This window comes from Leucoraja erinacea, unplaced genomic scaffold, assembly GCF_028641065.1.
Source record: "Leucoraja erinacea ecotype New England unplaced genomic scaffold, Leri_hhj_1 Leri_88S, whole genome shotgun sequence".
NCBI lineage: Eukaryota > Metazoa > Chordata > Chondrichthyes > Rajiformes > Rajidae > Leucoraja > Leucoraja erinaceus.
The window spans coordinates 397,535-422,766 of record NW_026576828.1 but is presented as its reverse complement, the minus strand read 5'-3'; the positions used below and the strand labels follow the sequence as shown (position 1 = coordinate 422,766).

Here is a 25,232-nt window from a genome sequence, read left to right as displayed (position 1 = left end):
CCCTCCGAGTATGGTCCGACCAGAGATCACCCCGTACACTAGCACTATCCTACACACTAGGGATAATTTACAATTTTACCAAAGCCAATTAACTTACAGACCTGCACTTCTTTGGAATGTGGGGGGAAACTGGAGCACTCTGAGAAAACCCATGCAGGTCACGGGAAAAACATACAAACTCCGTACAGATGGCACCTGTAGTCAGGATGGAACCTGGGTCTCTGGCGCTGTAAGGCAGCAACTCTACCGCTGTGCCGCCATGCCATCCTGGCAGTAATTTTCATTAACTGTTTCAGTGCCAAGTTTTTTCACTATTGGTCATGACCCGAGTATACTCTGGGGTGGCACTGATCAGGTTAAAGTTATATTTGCAATGAGGGAACTAAATGACCATGAGGCAAAAGAAGGTGAGAATGGAATCCTGATTTGATCACGGACTTCGTCTCTTCCGTTGTGTAGGATTCGTACAGGAAGCAGGTGGTGATTGATGGGGAGACGTGTTTGCTGGATATTCTGGACACAGCGGGTCAGGAGGAGTACAGTGCGATGAGAGACCAGTACATGCGCACTGGGGAGGGATTCCTCTGCGTCTTTGCAATCAACAACATCAAGTCCTTCGAGGATGTCCACCTGTACAGGTTTGTATCTGCACAAATGAGGATGTTTGCCTGAAGGTTCTGAACATGTTTACATTCTCAACCATAAGACACAGAAGCAGAATTAGGCCATTTGGCCCATCAAGTCTACTCTGCCATTCCATCATGGCTGAACTATCTTTCCTCCTAACCCTATTCTCCTGCCCAATTAAAAATGCCAATCTCCCAAACTGTCCGTGGCAATGAATTCCACACATCCACCAATCTTTGGCAAATGAAATTCCTCCTCATTTCCTTCCTAAAGGTACTTCCTTTATTCTGAGTCTATGTCCTCTGGCCATAGACTCTCCCACTAGTGGAAACAACCTCTCCACATCCACTCAGTCCAGGCTTTCCAGTGTAAGGTAAGTTGCTCTCTCGCCCTAAACTCCAACGAGTACAGGTCCAGCCACATCGAATGCTCCTCGTATGTTAATCTGATCATCCCCAGCATCATTCTCATAGACATCCTCCCCAACGCCAGCATGTCCTTCCTCAGATAGACATAAAATGCTGGAGTAAACCAGCGGGACTGGCAGCATCTCTGGAGTGAAGGAATGGGTGACAATTCGACTCCAGACCCTTCTTCAGACCTTCCTCAGATGTGGTGCCCAGAACTGCTCACAAACTCCAAATGTGGTCTGACCAGTGGCTTATAAAGCCTCAGCATTATACCCCTGTTTTCATATTCCAGTCCCCTCAAAATGTATGCTAACATTGCATTTGCCTTGCTTGCTACAAACTTAACCTGCATTTTACCCTTTTGGGAATCCTGAACCAGCACTACCAAGTCCCTTGGTACTTCCGATTTCTGAATCGTCTCACCATTTAGAAGATAATCCAGGCCTTTGTTCCAACTACCAAAATGCATCACTGCATACTTTGCACTGTATTCAATTGGCCACTTCTTTGCCCACTCTTCTGAGTCCTTCTGCAGTCTCCCTGCTTTCTCAACACTACCTGCCCCTCCTGCTTTCTTCGTGTTATCCACAAACTTGACCACAAAGTCATCAATTCCATCCTCCAGATCATTAATAGACACAAAATAGTGAAGTAATCAGAAACCTCACCCAGTTCTTCTCCCCAGAGATGCTGCCTGCCGGCTGAGTTACTCCAGCGTTTTGTGTCTATCTTTGATTTATACCAGCATCTGCAGTTCTTTCCTACTCATTCAGATCATTAATGTGAAATGTTGTGGACCAAATGCTGACCCCTGCAAAATATTATTTCCCCTCATGATTTAATGCACCTCTATAAGATCAACCCTCAGTCTTCTGTGCTCCAAGGAATAAAGTCCTCGCCTGTCCAACCACTCCCGGTTGCTCAGGTCATCAAGTGCTGTCAACATCCTCGCTAAAATTCTCTGCTCTTTCCAACTTAATGATAGGGATAGGAATACTTTATTGTCACAGTGAGATTCCTTGCTTGTATACACATAGCAGCCACCTACAGCCGACAAAGTTCCATTACTGAGTCATGGCCCAACCTCTCATTGAGCTGCACACAATATTCCAAATGCAGTGTGACAAGTCCTATAAAGCTGCATCATAATTTCCTGACTCTTGTACTCAGTGCCCAGACCTATAAAAACCAAACATATCATATGCTTTTTTGTTAACCACTCTATCTACTTGTGTTTTGCCACTTCCAGGGAGTAATGGACTCTGACTTCAAGATTCCTCTGTACATCAATGGTGTTGAGTCATGCCATTAATTGTATATTTTCCCCATGCATTTGATCTCCCAAAGTCTAATACCATACATTTGCTCGGATGACAATTTCCCGCCCATTTCTGTAGCTGATCCATATTCCGCTGTATACCTTGAAAGCCTTCCTCAATGTCCGTGACCCCAGCAATCTTGGTGCCATCTGCAAACTTTCATCCAAGTAATTTATAAATCTATATCACAGTAAACAGTAGAGGTCCCAGCACTCCTGTGGAACTCCAATTGGCCAAGATAGACTGGCAATTGGCCAAGATAGACTGGCAATTGATTCTTAAAGGGTTGACGGTGGATATGTAATGGAAGGCATTTAAAGACTGCATGGATGAACTACAACAATTGTTCATCCCAGTTTGGCAAAAGAGTAAATTGGGGAAGGTAGTGCATCCGTGGATGGATAACAAGGGAAATCAGGGATAGTATCAAAACAAAAGATGAAGCGTACAAATTAGCCAGAAAAAGCAGCCTACCAGAGGACTGGGAGAAATTCAGAGTCCAGCAGAAGAGGACAAAGGGTTTAATTAGGAAAGGGAAAACAGATTATGAAAGAAACCTGGCAGGGATCATAAACTGACTGCATTAGCTTTTATAGATATGTGAAGAGAAAAAGGTTAGTTAAAGCAAATGTAGGTCCCTTGCAGTCAGAAACAGGTGAATTGATCATGGGGAACAAGGACATGGCAGACCAATTGAATAACCACTTTGGTTCTGTCTTCACTAAGGAAGACATAAATAATCTGCTGCAAATAGCAGGAGACCGGGGGTCAAATGAGATGGAGGAACTGAGTGAAATCCAGGTTAGTCAGGAAGTGGTGTTGGGTAAATTGAATGGATTAAAGGCCGATAAATCCCCAGGGCCAGATAGGCTGCATCCCAGAGTGCTTAAGGAAGTAGCCACAGAAATAGTGGATGCATTAGTGATAATTTTTCAAAACTCTTTAGATTCTGGAGCAGGTTCTGAGGATTGGAGGGTAGCTAATGTAACCCCACTTTTTAAAAAAGGGAGGGAGAGAAAACGGGGAATTACAGACCAATTAGTCTAACATCGGTAGTGGGGAAAATGCTAGAGTCAGTTATTAAAGATGGGATAGCAGCACATTTGGAAAGTGGTGAAATCATTGGACAAAGTCAGCATGGATTTATGAAAGGTAAATCATATCTGACAAATCTTATAGAATTTTTCAAGGATGGGATCTAGGAATAACTGCACAGTTCCCTGAAGGTGGAATCTCATGCAGATAGGGTGGTAAAGAAAGCTTTTGGTGTGCTGCCCTTTATAAATCAGAGCATTTAATATAATATTCTGAAGTCTGAAGAAGGGTTTCGGCCCGAAACGTTGCCTATTTCCTTCGCTCCATAGATGCTGCTGCACCCGCTGAGTTTCTCCAGCTTTTTTGTGTACCTTCGATTTTCCAGCATCTGCAGTTCCTTCTTAAACATTGAATATAATAGTTGGGATGTAATGTTAAAATTGTACAAGGCATTGGTGAGGCCAATCCTGGAGTATGGTGTACAATTTTGGTCGCCTAATTATAGGAAGGATGTCAACAAAATAGAGAGAGTACAGAGGAGATTTACTTGTGAGACAGAGGATTTACAGAAGAGAATGTTTCCTGGGTTTCAGCAACTAAGTTACAGAGAAAGGTTGAACAAGTTAGGTCTTTATTCTTTGGAGCGCAGAAGGTTAAGGGGGGACTTGATAGAGGTCTTTAAAATGATGAGAGGGATAGACAGAGTTGACGTGGATAAGCTTTTCCTATTGAGAGTAGGGAAGATTCAAACAAGAGGACATGACTTCAGAATTAAGGGACAGAAGTTTAGGGGTAACATGAGAGGGAACTTCTTTACTCAGAGAGTGGTAGCTGTGGAATGAGCTTCCAGTGGAAATAATAATAATAATAATAATAACTTTATTTGTTAAGCACCTTAAAAACAACCAAAGCTGACCAAAGTGCTGTACAGAAAAAAGAAAACAAGCAAGACATCATAAAACAGGCAGAACAACAGAACATATAACTAACACGAGGCACATAAATTACATACAAAAATCCAAACAATAAATTAAAAAACATAAAACACGAGTATGAACAACGCAGCAAAACCAAGCAAATAAAGTAAATAAACAATCCAACACCTTACTGGTCTACAAAGGCCATGGAGAATAGATATGTCTTCAGGAGTGACTTAAAAACAGCTAGAGAAGGGGCCTGTTTAACGTGCAGAGGCAATTCATTCCACAATCTCGGAGCCGACACAGCAAAGGCACGGTCCCCTCTGAGCTTCCGCTTAGTCTTTGGCTCAATCAGGAGCAGCTGATCATCTGACCTGAGAGAGCGGGAGGGCGAATAAGGGTGAAGAAGATCAGATAGGTAGGACGGGGCAAGACCACTTAGGGATTTAAAAGTAAATAAAATAATTTTAAAACGAATCCTATACTGAACAGGCAGCCAGTGGAGAGAGGCCAAAAGGTGAGAAACATGATCATGCTTTCGTGTGCCAGTCAAGAGACGAACAGCTGCATTCTGTACCATCTGGAGACGGGCGATGGAGGACCGACTAACCCCCAGATACAGTGCATTGCAGTAATCCAGCCGGGTGGTAACAAAGGCGTGGATTACCGTCTCAAAGTGCTGCCTTGACAAAATCGACTTTATTTTTGCCAGCTGCCTCAGATGGAAAAAACCAGATTTAACAACAGCCCTTACCTGACAGTCAAATCTAAGCTCAGGGTCCACTTTAATCCCCAGGTTCGTGATGTTAGGTTTGAGATATGCAGACAAAGAGCCTAGATCAACATGGGGGGCCCCAGAGGTGCCACCAAAGATCATTACCTCCGTCTTGTCATCATTAAATCTTAAAAAGTTCAGTGACATCCAGGCCTTTATGTCACTGAGACACTCAAGCAAGAGCCCGACAGAGTGTACACCCCCTTTCCCAGAGGCACGTAAAGCTGACTGTCATCAGCATAAAAGTGGAATGAAACCCCGTGCTTCCTAAGGATGGAACCGAGTGGGAGCAAATAGAGTGAAAAGAGGAGAGGGCCAAGAACTGAGCCCTGTGGGACCCCACACGACAGAGGAGCAGAGGAGGATACAGAGTCCCCAAGGCTGACACAAAAAGTTCGATCAGCCAAGTACGACCTGAACCACTCCAGTGCTATGCCACTGATACCCACCCACTGCTCCAAACGGGAGATCAAAATTTCATGATCCACTGTGTCAAAGGCAGCTGACAAATCTAAAAGCACGAGGACAACACAGTCACCTTGATCAGTAGCCAAAAAAAATATCATTAAAAACCCTCAAAAGGGCCGATTCTGTGCTGTGCCGGGACTTAAAACCGGACTGGAAAATTTCCAAAACGTCATGTTCCTCCAAAAAGGAAATGGTGGAGGAAGGTTTGATTTTATAATTTAAAAATAAATTGGATAGGTATATGGATGGGAAAGGAATGGAGGGTTATGGTCTGAGTGCAGGTAGATGGGACTAGGGGAAAATAAGTGTTCGGCACGGACTAGAAGGGCCGAGTTGGCCTGTTTCCATGCTGTAATTGTTATATGGTTCTATGATTATGTAACTAGTAGAGTGGATAGGGGAGAACCAGTGGATGTGTTATATCTGGACTTTCAGGAGGCTTTCGACAAGGTCCCACATAAGAGATTAGTATGCAAATTTAAAGCACATGGTATTGGGGCATTCAGTATTGATGTGGATAGAGAACTGGCTGGCAGACAGGAAGCAAAGAGTAGGAGTAAACGGGTCCTTTTCAGAATGGCAGGCAGTGACTAGTGGGGTACTGCAAGGCTCAGAGCTGGGACCCCAGCTATTTACAATATATATTAATGATTTGGATGAGGGAATTGAATGCAACATCTCCAAGTTTGCGGATGACACAAAACTGGGGGGCAGTGTTAGCTGTGAGGAGGATACCAGGAGGCTGCAAGGTGACTTGGATAGGTTGGGTGAGTGGGCAAATGCATGGCAGATGCAGTATAATGTGGGGTTTGACTCCACTGGGTCCAAGTACCAGTCTGCCCAACCTTGCTAACCTCAGTGGCTGTTCCACCGACTCCCCCATCCCCCTCCAACTATGTCACCCCCACTCTTCCCTACCCACATTACAGCCCTCTGACCACCCACCACCCCTCCAACACCCACCCCCCCCCCCCCCCCCCCCCCCCCCCCCCCCCCCCCCCCCCCCCCCCCCTACACATCGCCCCGTCCCCAGTCCACCCACCTGCCTTCCTCTGACCCCAACTCCCATCCCTGCCGGGTGTTCACCACCCCCCCGACCTTCCCCTCTCCCACACCGAACGGTCTGTCCTCAGCAGAGTTCTTACCTTTGTCCCCCTCCGTCCCCATCTCAATGAGTTCCACGCCCACCATGACTTGGAGTGTTTCTACTGTCGGCTCTGCCTCACAGCGTACTTCCATGGGACGTAGTCCTCGCCCCCAAATGATGGCCCCTTTTCCCGTCTCCAACGCACCCCCTCCTCGTGGAACCCCCATTGTAACGTCCCGGCTCTGGAACTCTTTATCCAGAACTGCCGCCGCGACGTCAACCGCCTCAGCTTCTCCACTCCCGTCTCACTCCAATCTCTCCCCCCCTGAACGAACTGCCATTGAATCGCTCCGCGAAAACCCAGATTGGGTCATCAAACCAGCGGACAACGGAGGTGCCGTGGTAGTCTGGCGCGTCGATCTCTACAAGGCTGAGGCCATGCACCAACTCTCGGACACCTCCTCCTACTTACCCTTGGACCATGACCCCACTGACGAGCACCAGGCCACCATATCTAGCACCATCACCGACCATCAATTCCCACGCCCTGCCCGACCAAGCTTCCAACCTCATCAGTGAAACATGGTTGCAGGAGGGCTGTGATTGGAAACTAAATATTCCAGGATTTCGTAGCTTCAGGTGTGATAAAATTGGAGGGGCAAGAGGTGGAGCTGTTGCATTGCTAGTCGGGGAAGATAACCATATAACCATATAACAATTACAGCACGGAAACAGGCCATCTCGACCCTTCTAGTCCGTGCCGAACACATAATCTCCCCTAGTCCCATATACCTGCGCTCAGACTACAACCCTCCATTCCCTTCCCATCCATATAACTATCCAATTTATTTTTAAATGATAAAAACGAACCTGCCTCCACCACCTTCACTGGAAGCTCATTCCACACAGCTACCACTCTCTGAGTAAAGAAGTTCCCCCTCATGTTACCCCTAAACTTCAGTCCCTTAATTCTCATGTCATGCCCCCTTGTTTGAATCTTCCCTACTCTCAGTGGGAAAAGCTTTTCCACGTCAACTCTGTCTATCCCTCTCATCATTTTAAAAACCTCTATCAAGTCCCCCCTTAACCTTCTGCGCTCCAAAGAATAAGGCCCTAACTTGTTCAACCTTTCTCTGTAACTTAGTTGCTGAAACCCAGGCAACATTCTAGTAAATCTCCTCTGTACTCTCTCTATTTTGTTGACATCCTTCCTATAATTAGGCGACCAAAATTGTACACCATACTCCAGAATTGGCCTCACCAATGCCTTGTACAATTTTAACATTACATCCCAACTTCTATACTCAATGCTCTGATTTATAAAGGCCAGCACACCAAAAGTTTCTCTACCACCCTATCTACATGAGATTCCACTTTCAGGGAACTGTGCACAGTTATTCCCAGATCCCTCTGTTCACCTACATTCTTCAATTCCCTACAGCAGATATTACAGCAGTGCTTTGGCAGGATAGATTGGAGGGCTCATCTAGGGAGGCTATTTGGGTGGAACTGAGAAGTGGGAAAGGTGTAGCAACACTTATAGGGGTGTATTATAGACTGCCAAATGGGGATCGAGAATTGGAAGAGCAAATATGTAAGGAGATAGCAGAGATTAGTAGTAAGCACAAGGTAGTGATTGTGGGAGATTTCAACTTTCCACACAGAGACTGGGAAACATATTCTGTAAATGGGCTGGATGGTTTGGAGTTTGTAAAATGTGTGCAGGATAGTTTTTTGCAGCAATACATAGAGGTACCTACTAGAGGAGGGGCAGTGCTGGACCTCCTGTTAGGAAATGAGACGGGGCAGGTGGCGGAGGTATGCGTTGGGGAACAGTTCAGGTCCAGTGATCACAATACCATTAGTTTCAATATAATTATGGAGAGGGTCAGAACTGGACCTAGGGTTGAGATTTTTGATTGGAGAAAGGCTAACTTTGATGAGATGCGAAATGATTTAAAAGGAGTGAACTGGGACATTTTGTTTAGTGGCTGAATGGGATAAGCCAGAGGGTAATGGTGGATGGTAACCGTGCATAGTTCCTTGAAGGTGGAATCTCGTATAGATAGGGTGGTAAAGAAAGATTTTGGTATGCTAGCCTTTATAAATCAGAGCATATGGATGAGAAGGGAATGGTGGGTTATGGTACGAGTGCAGGCAGGTGGGACTAAGGGATAATAATTGTTAGGCACAGACTTGTAGGGCCGAGATGGCCTGTTTCCGTGCTGTAATTGTTATATGGTTATATGGTTCCCCAGCCCCGAACGGCCCGTTTTTACCTTCTCCCCAAAATCCACAAATCCCGCTCTCCCGGCAGACCCATTGTCTCTGCCTGTTCGTGCCCCACCGAACTCATCTCCACATACCTTGACTCCATACTATCCCCCTTGGTCAAATCCCTTCCCACCTATGTTCTAGACACCTCAGACACTCTCCGCTGCCTCCGCGCATTCCACTCTCTAGGCCCTCACCCCCTCATCTTCACCATGGACGTCCAGTCACTCTACACCTGCATCCCCCACCAGGATGGCCTCAAAGCCCTCCGGTTCTTCCTCGACCAGTGAAGCAATCTATACCCAGCCACTGACATTCTCCTCCACTTAGCGGAGTTGGTCCTCACCCTCAACAACTGGGGGATGGGGAGAGTTTGACTCCTCCCATTTCCTCCAAACACAAGGCGTAGCTATGGGCACACGCATGGGCCCCAGCTATGCCTGCCTATTTGTCGGTTACGTTGAACAATCCTTGTTCATTACATACCAGGGCCCCATCCCCGACCTCTACCTCCGTTACATTGACGACTGCTTTGGGGCCACCTCCTGCATCCACACATGACTGACTGACTTCATCCACTCCACCACCAACTTCCATCCGGCACTCCAATACACCTGGACCATTTCCGACACTTCCCTACCATTCCTTGACCTCACCATCTCCATCGCAGGGGACAGACATCTGACCGACATACACTACAAACCAACTGACTCGCATGGCTAGCTGGACTACACGTCTTCCCACCCTGCGCCCTGTAAAGACTCCATCCCCTACTCCCAATTCCTCCGCCTACGCCGCATCTGTTCCCAGGATAAGATGTTCCACACCAGGGCATCGGAAATGTCCTCGCTCTTCAGGGAACGGGGATTCCCCTCCGCCACTATAGATGAGGCTCGCACCAGGGTCTCTTCCATACCCCGCAACACTGCTCTCTCTCCCCATCCCCACACTCGCAACAAGGGCAGAGTCCCCCTAGTCCTCACCTTTCACCCCACCAGCCAGCAAATACAACAAATAATCCTCCGCCATTTCCGCCACCTCCAACGTGACCCACCACTCGCCACATCTTCCCATCTCCCCCCATGTCTGCCTTCCGCAAAGACCGCACCCTCCGCAACTCCCTTGTCAATTCTTCCCTTCCCTCCCATACCACCCCCTCCCCGGGCACTTTCCGTTGCAACCGCAAGAAATGCAACACCTGTCCCTTCACCTCCCCCCTCGACTCCATTCAAGGACCCAAGCAGTCGTTCCAGGTGCGACAAAGGTTCACCTGTATCTCCTCCAACCACATCTACTGCATCCGCTGCTCTAGATGTCAGCTGATTTACATCGGGGAGACTAAGTGGAGGTTGGGCGATCGTTTTGCCGAACACCTCCGCTCAATCCGCAATAACCTACCTGAACTCCCGGTGGCTCAGCACTTCAACTCCCCCTCTCATTCCCAATCCGAACTCTCTGTCCTGGGTCTCCTCCATTGCCAGAGTGAGCAACACCGGAAATTGGAGGAACAGCACCTCATATCCCGCCTGGGTCGCTTGCGTCCGGATGGCATGAACGTTGAATTCTCCCAATTTTGCTAGCCCTTGCTGTCTCCTCCCCTTCCTTAACCCTCGAGCTGTCTCCTCCCATCCCCCCCCGCCCTCGGGCTCCTCCGCCTCCCTTTTTCCTTCCTTTTTTCCCCCCCCCCCCCCCACCCCCCATCAGTCTGAAGAAAGGTTTCGGCAAAGGTTATATGGTTATATGGCCCGAAACGTCACCTATTTCCTTCGCTCCATAGATGCTGCCGCACCCGCTGAGTTTCTCCAGCATTTTTGTGTACCTTCTCGGTTATACATTCCCACTTGGCTTATCGCTATGCACTCTAGTCTTGGACATTTCCACCCTGTGGAAAAAAGATTCTGTGTCCACTATCTATTCTTCTCAAGATTTTACAAACTTCTATCCGGTCTACTCTCAACCTCAGACTTTCCAGAGAAAAATAATGTTTGTGCATCCTCCCTGTGTCGGAAACCCTGCAATCCAGGCAGCATTCTCTGCACTCTCTCTAAAACCTTTCCTGTAATGGGCTATGGTTCCTGCAGGAGGTCATAGCGTTTTGACCATCCACTGGAACCATGTTGAAGATTTGTGAGCCTAGCTTTAAGTTGATAGCAAAGTTAGATAATAACTCAGCGGGACAGGCAGCATCTCTGGAGAGAAGGGGAGACCCAAGACCCAAAATGTCACCCATCCCTTCTCTTCAGAGATGCTGCTTGCCCCGCTGAGTTACTCCAGCTTTTTGTGTCTATCTGCGGTTTAAACCAGCATCTGCAGTTCCTTCCTACAAGCCAAGTTAGTGGTGGGTGCCTGGAATGTGTTGCCAGAGGCGGTGGTGGTGGCAGATATGATAGCATTTACGACACTTGGATATACGGAGACTGGAGGAATACGGATCTCCTGCAGAGATGAGATTAGTTCAAGTAGGCATCATGATGGGCCGAAGGGCCTAGTCCTGTGTTGTACTATGTTGTGTAAGTAGCTGCTGGAGCTGTTTCTAGGTTTTGGACGGACTGCACGACTGACAGTTTAACTGACAGGTTGCAATGTTTATTGCCCAACCTTTGAACAAGTATATAACCTACAGATCCCCACTTGGTCATTACCTTAAACCTCTTTGTTGCCAGCAGCCTGGGACAACTGTGCCTGGACTTTAGACCAGGCGTGTCCTCCCAATGCACTCTCCACACTGTCTACGCAGCTGCTGACAAAGTGGAACAAGGTGCGGCAAATAATTTACATTTTATAGGGCGCCAGAGACCCGTGTTCAATCCTAACTGCGGGTGCTGTCAGTGTGCAGTTTCTGCGTTCTCTCTGTGATCGTGTGGGTATTCTCCACGATCTCGTTTCCTCCTGCACTCCAAACATGCACAGGTTCATAGGTTAATTTGCTTGGTAAAATTGTAAATTGTTCCTTGTGTTTAGGATAGTGTAAGAGTGCGGGGATCGTTGGTCGGCGTGGACTTGGTGGGCTGAAGGGCTTGTTTTCGTGCTGCATCTCTGAACCAAAAACGAAAGAACTTGTTCCATATTCCTTCATTCCTCTATATCTATGTGCCCATGTAAAAGGCCCCAAACTCCACTATTATATCTGCCTCCATAACCATTGCTGACAATGCAATCTAGCCACTTCTCGCTGTGTATTAAAAAAATTCTTGCCCCACACATCTCTTTTATTCTTTGCCCCTCTCACCTTAAAGCTATCCCCTCTTGTCTTTAATATATTCATCCTAGGGGAAAAAGGTTCTGACTGTCTGCCCTGTCTATGCCTCTCATTTTATATGTCTCCCCTCAACCTCTGGCGTTGCGGAGAAAATAATTCAAGTCTGTGATCTTTCAGTGTAGGTAATACGTACTAATCCAGGCAGCATTCTAACCAACCTCTTTTGTATCCTTTTCAAAGCCTACACATCTTTCCTGTATTGGGGCAACCAGGACTAGGCAATACTCCAAATGAGGCCTAACCAAATCCTTATAAAGCTGCATTGTCTTTCTGACTCTTGTAACCAATAGATAATGTTTTTATGTTTATGTTTTCTTTTCAGAGAACAGATTAATCGAGTGAAAGACTCTGACGACGTTCCCATGGTTTTAGTTGGAAATAAGTGTGACCTTCCATCACGCACTGTGGACACGAAGCAAGCACAGGAACTGGCAAAGAGTTATGGAATCCCTTTCATAGAAACTTCTGCCAAAACAAGACAGGTAATGAAGCAACCATTTGTGGCTTGAGCAGACGATCGATCAGTCTTTCCACTTGCAAGGAAATTACCTGAAATTCAGCAAATTCTGGTTGTCTTCGGGTAATTTTAGGGAAATTGAATAATTTCAGGAAATTTCCGCATCTGGCGTGTAAAAGAGATGTAAAAGTAATACACACAGCACCACCGGTTTGGCGCTCAAAGGTTTAAACAGAGTGCTGTCAGTGTAACTCGTGGTAATTTGAACAAAGAGCTGTCGGCTGCAGTGCTATGGGTTCTAAATATAGCTGTTGACTACAGCGCTAATGGCTTCAAACATAGCGCTATGGCCACAGTGGTAGAAACATAGAAATTAGGTGCAGGAGTAGGCCATTCGGCCCTTCGAGCCTGCACTGCCATTCAATATGATCATGGCTGATCATCCAACTCAGTATCCTGTACCTGCCTTCTCTCCATACCCCCTGATACCTTTAGCCACAAGGGCCACATCTAACTCCCTCTTAAATATAGCCACTGAACTGGCCTCAACTACCCTCTGTGTGTGTGGCAGAGCATTCCAGAGACTTCCCCCCCCCCACACCCCCCCCCCCCCCCACCCCCACACCCCCCCCCCCCCCCCCCCCCCCCCCCCCACCCACCCCCCCCCCCCCCCCACAACCCCCCACCACTCTCTGTGTGGGGGAAAAAAAAAGTTCTCATTTTGGTTCTAAAAGACTTCCCCCCCCCCCCCCCCCCCCCCCCCCCCCCCCCCCCCCCCCCCCGGCACTGGCACTGGCAGCGGCCTCTACCTACAGCCTATTTGTCATTTCTATCTTTTTTTTTTACTTGCAGTTAGTCCAAAGTCTGTTTTAGGGGGAAACTTTAACTTTTCTATGTGGGGGAGGGGGGCAGGGTAAGGGGGGGAAACCATTTCCAAGTCTCTTCCTGGCGGGGACGCGACTATTTCTCCGAGTCGCATCCTCGCCCCCACCTCGCGGCCTACCAGCTGGATCGGAGCGGCCTTTCCTGCCGGGGACCGGGAACCGGACCAGGGCTGCTACAGCGGCGGCGCAGCGCTGGAGTCACCGCGGAGCGGGTGATGCCTACGTGGGTCGCCGTTTGGAGCTCCGGAGCGTTGGGCCGTTGCTCCAACATCGTGGAGCTCTGGTGCGGAGCTTCCAACGCGGGTGGCGCTGAACAACATCGTGGAGTCCTGGGGCGCCTTGAAGAGGGTCTCCAGCAGCTATCTCCACCCGGCGCGGCCTACGGACATTGGAAGCCGCCGACTCTGGTAGGAGGGGGCCGACTCTGGTGTCCACGCCGCTGAGGATGTCCCGCAGCCCCGACGTCGGACTTGTATCACCCCGGCGAGTGGTCCTGGACATCGGGCCGCCTGTAGCTGCAACTGCGGAGGGCTTGGGGAGGCCCTGACCACGAGGAACAGTGGAGGAAGAGACTGACTTTGGTGCCTTCCCACACAGTGGGAAACTTTGATTCTGCTGTGTGGGGATGTTTTGTGTTAAATTCTATAGTGTGTTGAGTCCTGTTTATTTTTATTGTATGGCTGTATGGGAATTCATTTCACTGTGCCATCTGGCACATGTGACAATTAAATCAATCTTGAATCTTCTAAATTCTAGCGAGTACAAGCCGAGTCTATCCAGTCTTTCTTCATATGAAAGTCCTGCCATCCCAGGAATCAGTCTGGTGAACCTTCTCTGTATGGCAAGAATGCCTTTCCTCAGATTAAGAGACCAAAACTGTACACAATACTCCAGGTGTGGTCTCACCAAGACCCTGTACAACTGCAGTAGAACCTCCCTGCTCCTATACTCAAATCCTTTTGCTATGGATGCTAACATACCATTCGCTTTCTTCACTGCCTGCTGCACCTGCATGCCTACTTTTAATGACTGGTGTACCATGACACCCAGGTCTCGTTGCAGCTCCCCTTTTGCTAATCGGCCACCATTCAGATAATAGTAGAATTCTGGATAAGCCTAGTGGTGAAAAGTTACCAGTGGGCTGTGGGATTGCAGTTACATTGGGATTGGCTTTGATCTTACAGAATGGTGGGTGGGCTCAAGGGGCCAAGGGGGGAGAGAGGGAGCGAGTGAGGGAGGGAGAGAGCGGGAGAGAGCAGAGACTGAGACACATGAGAACAGGTTGAAAAAACAGACAACGAAAGCTTCCTTGTAACTGTACGAGTAAAAGAAGCAGGCAGCTACGGTGTAGTTACATAGATCTGTTTTGCTTTCTTTGTGTTAACACAAAAGAAAAACAACAAATGGCACACTGGAAGCATTTTTGACAAATTCCAGGAAATTTGTGATTCTATTTATGGACATTTTCTTGAGGTGTGGAAGCACTGGGATCGATAGGAAGACAGAGTGCAGGATTTAGTGTTTGTTAGTGAGGTAAAAAATGTTTCTGTCTTGTCCTGTGCTTTGGTTCCGGAATTTATTTGGGAATGGGTTAATATTGTCTGTTGGTGAGCAAGATGTCACTTTTAGTTTAGAGATACAGTCACTTTTCGGCCCATCGAGTCCGCACTGACCAGCGATCCCTGCACATTACCACTATCCTACACACCCTAAGGACAATTTTTTTTACATTTACCAAACCTTTGGAGTGTGGGAGCTTTGCAGGAACAGCAGGCAGTGAAGAAAGCGAATGGCATGTTGGCCTTCATAACAAGAGGAGTTGAGTATCGTGTGCAGGGGGGAAACGGGAGGGTGGGGGAGAGCTTGAGCTTGCATTTGTAAAATGGTGGCAGTGATTCCAAGCTGCTGCGATTGCCACAGAGGCAGTGGGGGCCGTGGGGCTCTGGATCAATCGCTGACCTTTGTCCATGACTGAGTACCTGGAGTATTGTGTGCAGTTTTGGTCTCCAAATTTGAGGAAGGACTTTCTTACTATTGAGGGAGTGCAGCGTAGGTTCACAAGGTTAATTCCCGTGATGGCGGGACTGTTATATGCTGAGAGAATGGAGCAGCTGGGCTTGGACACTCTGGAGTTTACATGGATGAGAGGGGATCTTATTGATGCATATAAAATTATTCAGGGTTTGGACACGCTAGAGGCAGGAAACATGTTCCCGATGTTGGGGGAGTCCAGAACCAGGGGCCACAGTTTAAGTTTAAGGGGTCAGCCATTTAGAATGAGACGAGGAAAAACCTTTTCATACAGAGTTCTGAATCTGTGGAATTCTCTGCCTCAGAAGGCGGTGGAGGCTGGTTCTCTGGATGCTGTCAAGAGACAGTTAGATAGAGTTCTTAAAGATAGCAGAGTCGGGGGATATGGGGAGAAGGCAGGAACAGGGTACTGATTGTGGATGATCAGCCATGATGACATTGAATGGTGGTGCTGGCTTGAAAGGCCGAATGACCCACTCCTGCACCTGTTGTCTATTGCAAAACCAAAGACCACGGAGCAAACCAAATGTCATTAGAAACGGGAATGGTGCCGGAGGATTGGCGTACTACGCATGTTGTTCCATTGTTTAAAAAGGGTTCTAAGAGTAAACCTAGCAGTTATAGACCTGTTAGTTTGACTTGAGTGGTGGGCAAATTAAGCATCTGGATAAACAGGGTCTAATTAGGAACAGTCAACTGAGTATAGAAGTTGGGGTGTAATGTTAAAATTGTACAAGGCATTGGTGAGGCCAATTCTGGAGTATGGTGTACAATTTTGGCTGCCAAATTATAGGAAAGATGTCATCAAAATAGAGAGAGAACAGAGATTTACTAGAATGTTGCCTGGGTTTCAGCAACTAAGTTACAGAGAAAGGTTGAACAAGTTAGGGCTTTATTCTTTGGAGCGCAGAAGGTTAAGGGGGGACTTGATAGAGGTCTTTAAAATGATGAGAGGGATAGACAGAGTTGACGTGGATAAGCTTTTTCTATTGAGAGTAGGGAAGATTCAAACAAGAGGACATGATTTGAGAATTAAGGGACAAAAGTTTAGGGGTAACATGAGGGGGAACTTCTTTACTCAGAGTGGTAGCTGTGTTGAATGAGCTTCCAGTGGAAGTGGTGGAGGCAGGTTCCATTTTATCATTTAAAAATAAATTGGATAGTTATATGGATGGGAAAGGAATGGAGGGTTATGGTCTGAGTGCAGGTAGATGGGACTAAGTGAGAGTAAGTGTTCAGCACGGACTAGAAGGGCCGAGTTGGCCTGTTTCCGTGCTGTATTTGTTATATGGTTAAAACCCACGGGGAGAATGTACAAACTCTATACAAACGGCACCTGTAGTCAGGATCGAACCCAGGTCTCCGGCGCTGCATTCGCTGTAAGGCAGCAACTCTACCGCTGCGCCACCGTGCCGCTCTATTAAGCTTGGGATCGACATAAAATGCAGTGGCACAGGAAGCATTTCTGGATAGAAGGAATGGATGTTTCTGGTCAAGACCCTTCAGACTGTCAGCAGAGATGGAGATACAGAGATAAGGAAGGGTAAGGTGTAATAACAAAAGTTCAAAAGGGGACGAAGTTCAAGGAAAATATAGAATAGATCAATATTTCCAAGGGGGCAGTGACAATGAGGCATGGAAAGATAAAATGTAATCAGGAGGGTAGTTAGACTGGTTGGAGAACTAGAGTGGGGGAGGGATAGAGAGGGAAAGCAAGGGTTACTTTTCGTTAGAGAACTCAATATATCACTGGGAGGTAAGCTGCCCAAGTAATACATGAGGTGCTGTTCCACCAATTTACACTGGGCCTCACTCTGACAGTGTGTGAATGGGAGGGGGAATTAGTGTTTGGCAATCGGGAGGTCAGGTATGTTTAGGTGGACTGTGCGGAGGTGTTCAGCGCAACGATCGCAGAGCCTGCGCTTGGTCTCATCGATATATAGGAGTCCACATCTGGAACAGCGGCTACAGTAGATGAGGTTTGGAGGAGGTGCAAGTGAACCTCGACTGTCGAGTCGAGGGAGGAGGTATGGGGATTTAGGGAATCTTGTATCGGGTATTTCCTATCTGGTTGTCATTAGCCAGCTGTTTTCAGAATGAATAGTGAGCCCAAACAACAGTGGCTGTACTTTCACCGCCGTTTATCCCCCTCATCCTGCCGTGTATTATTGACTGCCTTGTGGAGGGGTGTAGTGTGGGCAGCAGCAGCCAGCTGGACAGCTGCCATTTCAGTGCTCCTACCATGTAATCCTGAACATGGCTAACCTAAGGAGGGCAAAGTTTCTTCTCCACACCACTATGCAAATTCTATGTAGTTATGTGCCTCCCTGAAAATGGGAGGCGCTGTGGATGGAGCCAGAACATCATGTTACTCCTGTATAAAACTTCACCTGTATTTGGAATATTTACAGGTTTAGAGGGATATGGGTCAACAGAGGCAGGTGGGACTAGTGTAGATGGTACATGTGGGCAAGTTGGGCCAAGGGACCTGTTTCCACGCTGTATGACTGAAGTATTGTGTAGAGTTTTGGTTGCCACACTATAGGAAGAATGTGGTAGTATCAGAGAGAGTAGATTCATCAGGATGTTAGACAGACACAAAGCTGGAGTAACTCAGCGGGATAGACAGCGTCTCTGGAGAGAAGGAATGGGTGATGTTTCTAGTCAAGACTGCTGCCTGGAATGGAGGGCAGTGGATACAAGGATAGCCTGGGTTTTATTCTCACCAGTGTCGGAGGCTGGGGAATATCGTTCAGAGGTTTGAAAAATCATAAAAGATATGATGGCATCCTTTCCCAAGGCAGATTAGCTCAAGTTTAAGGTGAGGGGGAAAATGTAAAAATCTGATGGTGTATATTTTGGGGTCTAGATAGTGTTCGTCATGAGAAACCTGTCCCCCACCATGGAGGTGGTGTCAAGAACCTGAGGTCACAGGTTGAAGGTGAGGAATAGGGGCTGCACGGTGGTAGCGGTTACGTTGCTGCCTTGCACCACAGGCACCTGGGTTCAATTCTGACTATGGTTGCTGTCTGTACGCTTTCCCCTTGACAGCATGTTTTTTTCCCGGGTGCTCGTTTCCCCCCACACTTACAGCATACAGATTTGTAGGTTAATTGGCTTCGGTAAAAAATGCTAGTGTACGGGGATCGCTAGTCGATGTGGAGTCTGTGGGCCAAGGGCCTGTTCCACACTAACTCTAAACTAAACTAAATAATGGGGTTAGGAGGCAGCTGAAGAGCTGTTTCTCTTTTATACTGCGGTGATTGCAATCTGGAACCGGCAAAGGTGGTGGAGCAGGAGCTCTCGCAACATGGAACGTATCTGTATAAGCTTTATTTAAATGACCTTGGCATATAGGATATGGACAAGATGATGGGAAATGGCATTATTATTGATGCGTAACCTGACCACTCATAACTGGAGATACACAAAAGTGCTGGAGAAACTCAGCGGGTGCAGCAGCATATATGGAGCGAAGTAAATAGGCAACGTTTTGGGCCGAAACCCTTCTTCAGACTGATCATAACTGGAGATGTTTACTGTGCTCTTACTGTTCGAAGTGGCTGTTTTTTTTTTTTTTACTATTCATTGTATATGGGCTTTGATTTTTAAGTAAATTGATGTTTGTTTCCTTTTTTTTGAGAGTCAGTTGAAAGAGTAGTTATGGATGGGCAAGTTTGTCCAATCCAGGCAGCATTCTGGTAAACCTCTTCTAAACCTTCTCCAATGTCTTCCTGTAGGGGCAGAACTGTACACTGATTGCAGCCTAACCAACGTTCTACACAGCTGCAACATAACTTGCCACAAGTCATAGGAGCAGAAGTAGACTATTCACCGCAACAAAGATAGACACAAAATGCTGGGGTAGCTCAGCGGGACAGGCAGCATCTCTGGATAGAAGGAATGGGTGACGTTTCAGGTCGGGCCCCTTCATCAGATTCAAAATGTTACCCATTCCTTCTATCTCTGTCAGAACTATGAGTCACTGGTTTGTCAGTCACAGAGGCAGCAGCTTCAATGAGGAGAACTTACGAACCTCAGTAGGATTATAGAGTTGTGTACTTGAAATGGATTTTCAACTTCAAAAATGCAAGCCATTGCTGGTGTGAGCTGAGCATTCACACTGTGCACATTTATAGAGACTGAGAATGAAACCACAATTTATTTTTTTCTCAGTCATGCCTAAAATTGTTCTATTGAATTGAATACTTTATTGTCACATGTGACAAGTCACAGTGGAATTCTTTGCTTGCGAACCCAAGATGCCTCCACTATCACCGCCGGGTTCTCCCCAAGTGAATCGAGGACATGGGTTTAAGGTGAATGGGGGAAAATGTTTTAATAGGAATCTGAATGGTACTTTTTCCGTATAAAGGGTAGTGGGTGTATGGAACAAGCTGCCAGAGGAGGTAGTTGAGGCAGGGACTATCCCAACATTTAAACAGTTAGACAGGTACATGGATTGGACGGGTTTGGAGAGATATGAACCAAATGCGGGCAGGTGGGACTAATATAGCTGGGACATGCTGGTCGGTGTGGGCAAGTTAGGCCGAGGTGTGTCTATCCAAAAGCCTCTTAACCACTTTTAGACAATTTGTAGACCGATGAGATTAGTTGTTCTTGGCATTATGTTCAGCACAGATGTTGTGGGCCAAAGGACTGTTCACTTGCTGTACTTTTCATCGTTCTAATTATTTCTTCTAATTTCAGGGTGTGGAAGATGCATTCTACACACTAGTGCGTGAAATTCGTAAATACAAAGAGAAGATCAGCAAAAATGGTAAAAGGAAGAAAAAGAACTCGAAGAAAAGGTGCATAATTCTTTAAAATAACTCGGACCTGTGACCCTAAACTGCAAGGATTGTGTATCATAAGTGAACAAAAAAGGAAAGATCTCTCTCCTTAACAATCGTCATTGTCTAACCCTACCCTCGACTTCCAACCTCCACCGAGCTCTTTTCACCCGAAACCGAACAACCAGAGGAAGCAAAAGTAGACTGCAGTTTTCACAGCTTCAAACATTCAGGGTCGCAGCAATGCATTAAAACTGCAGTTTCCCAGTGCAGACCACGTACAATCATACAGCTATTGAAATGTGATTGGAAGAATTTATAGACTAGACGGTGTAGTGGGGATGTCAGGCATCGATGAACACCCGTGAAGAGATCAGCAGTTAACTGGATTTCAATGCTCTTGAAAAGCTCAACATTTGTACAGAAAATGTTTCCCCTTTTCCAAATGCAGATTTTTAAACTTTCTCCACCATGCGAGTTGAGTAACACCGGATGACTTCCTAACTGGTCTGCAGATCAATAAAGGGAAATGAGGAAGGGAGGGAGAGAGAGAGAGGGAGGTGTGTCTGTTTTGTATTGTTGGAGTGGATGTTTCTTGCCATCAGGTAATGGCAAAAAACATCAATGGCAGAAGATTACACAGCCATTCACTTACCTTCCTGCCTTCCAAGCTTATAAGCCTTTATAATCTTGCTCCCTGCGAAACACCTAACGTCACAGGACTTGTCTGGCATGATACTTTTTGCAATGACTAAAAGGTGAAGATTTGAACGTGAACCCTGTTTTCATAAGTACAGGTTAGATGTTGAGTATTTATGAAAGAAACTAGTTCATTAATTCGGCAGACTGAAGAAGGGTTTCGGCCCTGAAATGTTGCCTATTTCCTTCGCTCCATTGATGCTGCCTCACCCGCTGAGTTTCTCCAGCATTTTTGTCTACCTTCGATTTTCCAGCATCTGCAGTTCCTTCTTAAACAATAGTTCATTAATTCACTACTTTGCTGAACCCAAATGTTTATCTTTGATTTTTTAAACATTTAATTTGCATCCTGTACAAATGCAGTTATTGTTGGCTAATAGTTCCATAGTTAATTGACACACTCCATCAGACTGCTGTGAAAGGTGTCAATTTTGGAGAACTACTGTTATGTATTGTGTAAGTACTGCACTAATCTGTGGCAATGTCCTCAATACCATGTATAATTCAGGATGTATGAAGTTGTTTCAACAAAGTAAACGTGTCTCAACTAATTTACTGATCTATGTGATACAAACATGACAGCAGAATCACCATTTATTTGACAGCAGACGAACTGTGCCAGTCACTACATGTATTAGAACATAGAACAGTACAGCATGGGAATGGGCCCTTCACCCACAATGTTTTGCTGAACATGAAGCCAGATCTCATCTGCCTGTACATGATCCATATGCCTCTATTTGCCTATCTAAAAGCCTCTTAAATGCCACTATCCTATCTACCTCCACCACCACTCCTGGCAATGTGTTCCAGGCCCCCACTAACCTCAGTCAAAACCTGCCCTGTACATTTGCATTAAACTTTTCCCTTCTCACCAAATAGCTATGCCCTCTAGTATTGGACATTTCTATCCTGGGGGAAAAAGGTTCTGTCTCTGCTCATAATTTTCCCCCAAACCACCAGAAAAAAAATCAAAGTCTATTCAACTTCTCTGTGTAGTTGAACATTTCCTTTCCTACAGTACAGCCTTTGTTTCAAAGTCAGGTTTAGACATCAACTGATGTACAGCTGAACTTCAAGTTACTTTTGTGTGTACTGGATGTATTTGGAAGGCATTAAATCTCTGAGAATGTGGGTAAAGATGAACTCTAATAACTCTGCAAGACCTTGCAAAACTTGGCAGGTCCAGAACAGTTTGGCGAATTTATTCATATTTGATATACTGACAATCCTTGGATTGCAAAAGCCCTGACATGAATTTTCCACCTGACAAAAGATGTTTGAAAAATCTTGAAACAATTTCTAGAAAACTACTTCACAGAGCATCAGAATTGGGCCTGTGAGGCAACACTGAACGATACGACACAGGAATAGGCCCGTCCAGGACATGATCTTCTTCTTGCGTATGGTGTGCACAGCCTAAAGTTGTAGGACAACTTGTTCTATTTGATCTTACTTGATTGTGCACGTCTGGTTGGATCGCATTCGTCGAAACGGCGGACCACGTGAAGGTTGCAATCTCCCACCTCGTCCAGGACATGATGACTGCCGAATATGATGCCAATCTCACCTGTCTACACATAATTCATATCCCTTCGTTCACTGCATATCCATGTGCTTATATTATCTAAGAGCCTTTTAAATGCCAATTATATCTGCCTCCACCATCATTCTTGATGGCATGTTCCAGGCACCCCCACCACCCTCTGTGGTGGGGAATTGCCCTGCACATTGCCTTTAAAATTTGCCCCTCACTGTAAAGCCATGCCCTCTGACATTTCCATCCTGTTAATGAGGTTCTGACTGTCTTGTGATTTAGAATCGATTAATTGCGGAGGCAGAGGTGTTATTTTCGGTGCAATTGAGTGTTTTGAACCACTGTACCGACTGTTCAAAGATCTGTGAGGTATCTTCTGCTGGTTGGGAACGGGCCACTTCTCTTCCAACCCCAAGTCCCAACAATTGAAGGCTGGGTCGAGCAGAGCTGGGATCGCTGAGCAGACCCATTCAGTCAGTGAGGCTGGCTTGTAGCTCTTCCTATAGCTGCTTGCTCCTCCATCTCGGCTGTGTCTGATCCTCTCATACATTCAGTGTTTGACTTACAAAATGTTTGGGTTACCAACAGTTCTCAGGAACCCAGGGATCGCATGTACTTAATGTATTAGAATGTCTTATTTTGTTTTGCACTTGAACAAATAGATTACAAGTGCCAATGGACGATTTTGAAATTGTGAATTCATCCACCGTTAGTTCACATTTCCTTCAGTAAATTGCTTTAGCGGAAGCTCAGCAGTTAAATTGCTTTCACGGTAGTGTAATTGGCTCCCCAAATTTGCCAAGAACAAACGTGCTTTATATCAGATTTTAAATGGTTCATAGCTAATCAGTTTTGAATTGGTTATTCTTGCGGCACTTCAATTTGCCCAGCTGACGATGTGTTTGCTTCAGCAGTGTAGTTTGCAGAACTGCAAAACTGTCTGAATACAAGATATCCTGTAATCAGCATTGCTGGAAGAGGGTCTCTGCTTACAACTACATTTAAAAGACGGTACTGCAAAATGGGTAGCTCTCTTAGCGGCTGCAGCCTGACCAGGTGTAAGTCACCATTGACTGTTCAGATGAGTGACTTCTGCAGTCAATGTTGTGATATTTAATGCATTTGGTAATTTAGAGGGATACCATGGGTGTGAAAGCCTGCCAACATTCATACTGTGGTGAACTTTGTACAAAAAAAAAGTTGGACTGGAAATTGACAAATTTGTGACTTTTTCTAAAAATGTAATTCACTTTGCTGTTTTAATTCATTGTTATATTTTAAATAAAGTGTAGCCTGTAATTCCTGATTATTTTGTCAATCAAAAACGGATTCAATTTTGGTGATTAGGCATATATAGGTGGTTAGTAAGACAAAATAAAACAAAGATTCTGGATTTTGCTTTTGGGGAAATTGCGAGGTATTGGATATATTCAGAGATGGTGGAATTTTTGGAGACTGCGAGATTAACCATCTCTCGTGACACTGTCTGTCTAGCTAGTATTTCTAGTATGTTTCCATAATATAAGATGAAGTGATTCTACTGTTTAATCAGAGGGTGGTGAATCTGGAATTCTTTGTCATAGAAGGCTGTGGAGGCTGTCAATGGATATTTTAAAGGCAGAGATAGATAGATTATTGATTAGTACAGGTGTCGAGGGTTATGGGGAGAAGGCAGGTCACTGGCCTGTCTCTCCACAGCCACCTCCATTGCCAGGGTGAGGTCAAACGCAAGTTAGAGGAACAGCACCTTGTATTTGCCTGGATATTCTACAGCTCAATAGCATGAACATTGAATTTTCCAATTTCAGGTAGCCTATGCCCCCTTTCTGACCCTTTCTTCTCTGATCCACTTAGGTGCTCGAACACAACCACTATTTTACAAAGCTCCCCAATCCTCATAAATGTTTTCCCTTGCTTCGTCTCTGCTTGGTTTGACCACAGGAGAAGCGATCACACTGTGGGCATGGAATGCAGTAGACCAGGCTGGAAGAGTTGCTCTGTCTCACCTCGATGGGTTGTTTGGGTCCCTGGATGATGGTAAGGTGGAGTCTATCTGCCCATCGTGTTTGCTCTATTCTGGCTACACATTACCTAGCAGCCTTAGTCACCTCCCTCGCATTCTAATATTTCCCCTTCCCTCTTAGTCTTGATGTACGGTCTCAATTCAAAATGCTGCTATACTGTGCTTCTGAGCTCTTCCTGTGTTTTTTAAATTACATTTTTATTACAAGGAAAAATATGAATTTGCACTCTTCGATATGTTGTATTTCATTAACTGTCAGAAACATTTCAAACTGTGTTTTCAAACGATAAAACAAAGGCCAGGAACACAAACTACTTTCCCTATGTGAAAAGATATTACAAATTCTCCTCTTCCATCAGTGGTTAAAATCAGAAAATTGACCAACTGATGAAATGAATAATTGTCCAAAGGAAGAAATGGTGTTCTCTCTCCCAAAGCACAATGAAAGTTCATGGGATGAAGAACTAGAAAGGCAAATTAGGGCTGATGTTATTTGCTTGTCCTTAGAGGTAGATGGATTGTTAATAGATCTAGGAATCTATTATTGTACTGTTACTGAAGAACTGAGAAATAAACTGAGAAGAGCTGAGGAATAAAGATTACATCAATTACAAACAATAAATTTGGTTGCAAC

The 25,232-nt window shown here is 45.9% G+C and overlaps 1 protein-coding gene across 2 annotated transcripts in view; it reads left to right on the top strand.

Moving 5' to 3' along the window:
- Window positions 1-23,874, top strand: part of LOC129694991 (GTPase HRas-like) — a 36,023-nt gene extending 12,149 nt beyond the window's left edge. For both annotated transcript variants that reach the window (XM_055631750.1, XM_055631752.1), the window contains exons 4-6: window positions 460-638; window positions 12,497-12,656; window positions 20,257-23,874. In XM_055631750.1, coding sequence (XP_055487725.1) covers window positions 460-638; window positions 12,497-12,656; window positions 20,257-20,373 — 456 coding nt within the window. In that variant the 3' untranslated portion in view covers window positions 20,374-23,874. The remainder of the gene's footprint in view (window positions 1-459; window positions 639-12,496; window positions 12,657-20,256) is intronic.
- Window positions 23,875-25,232: the final 1,358 nt, after the last annotated feature.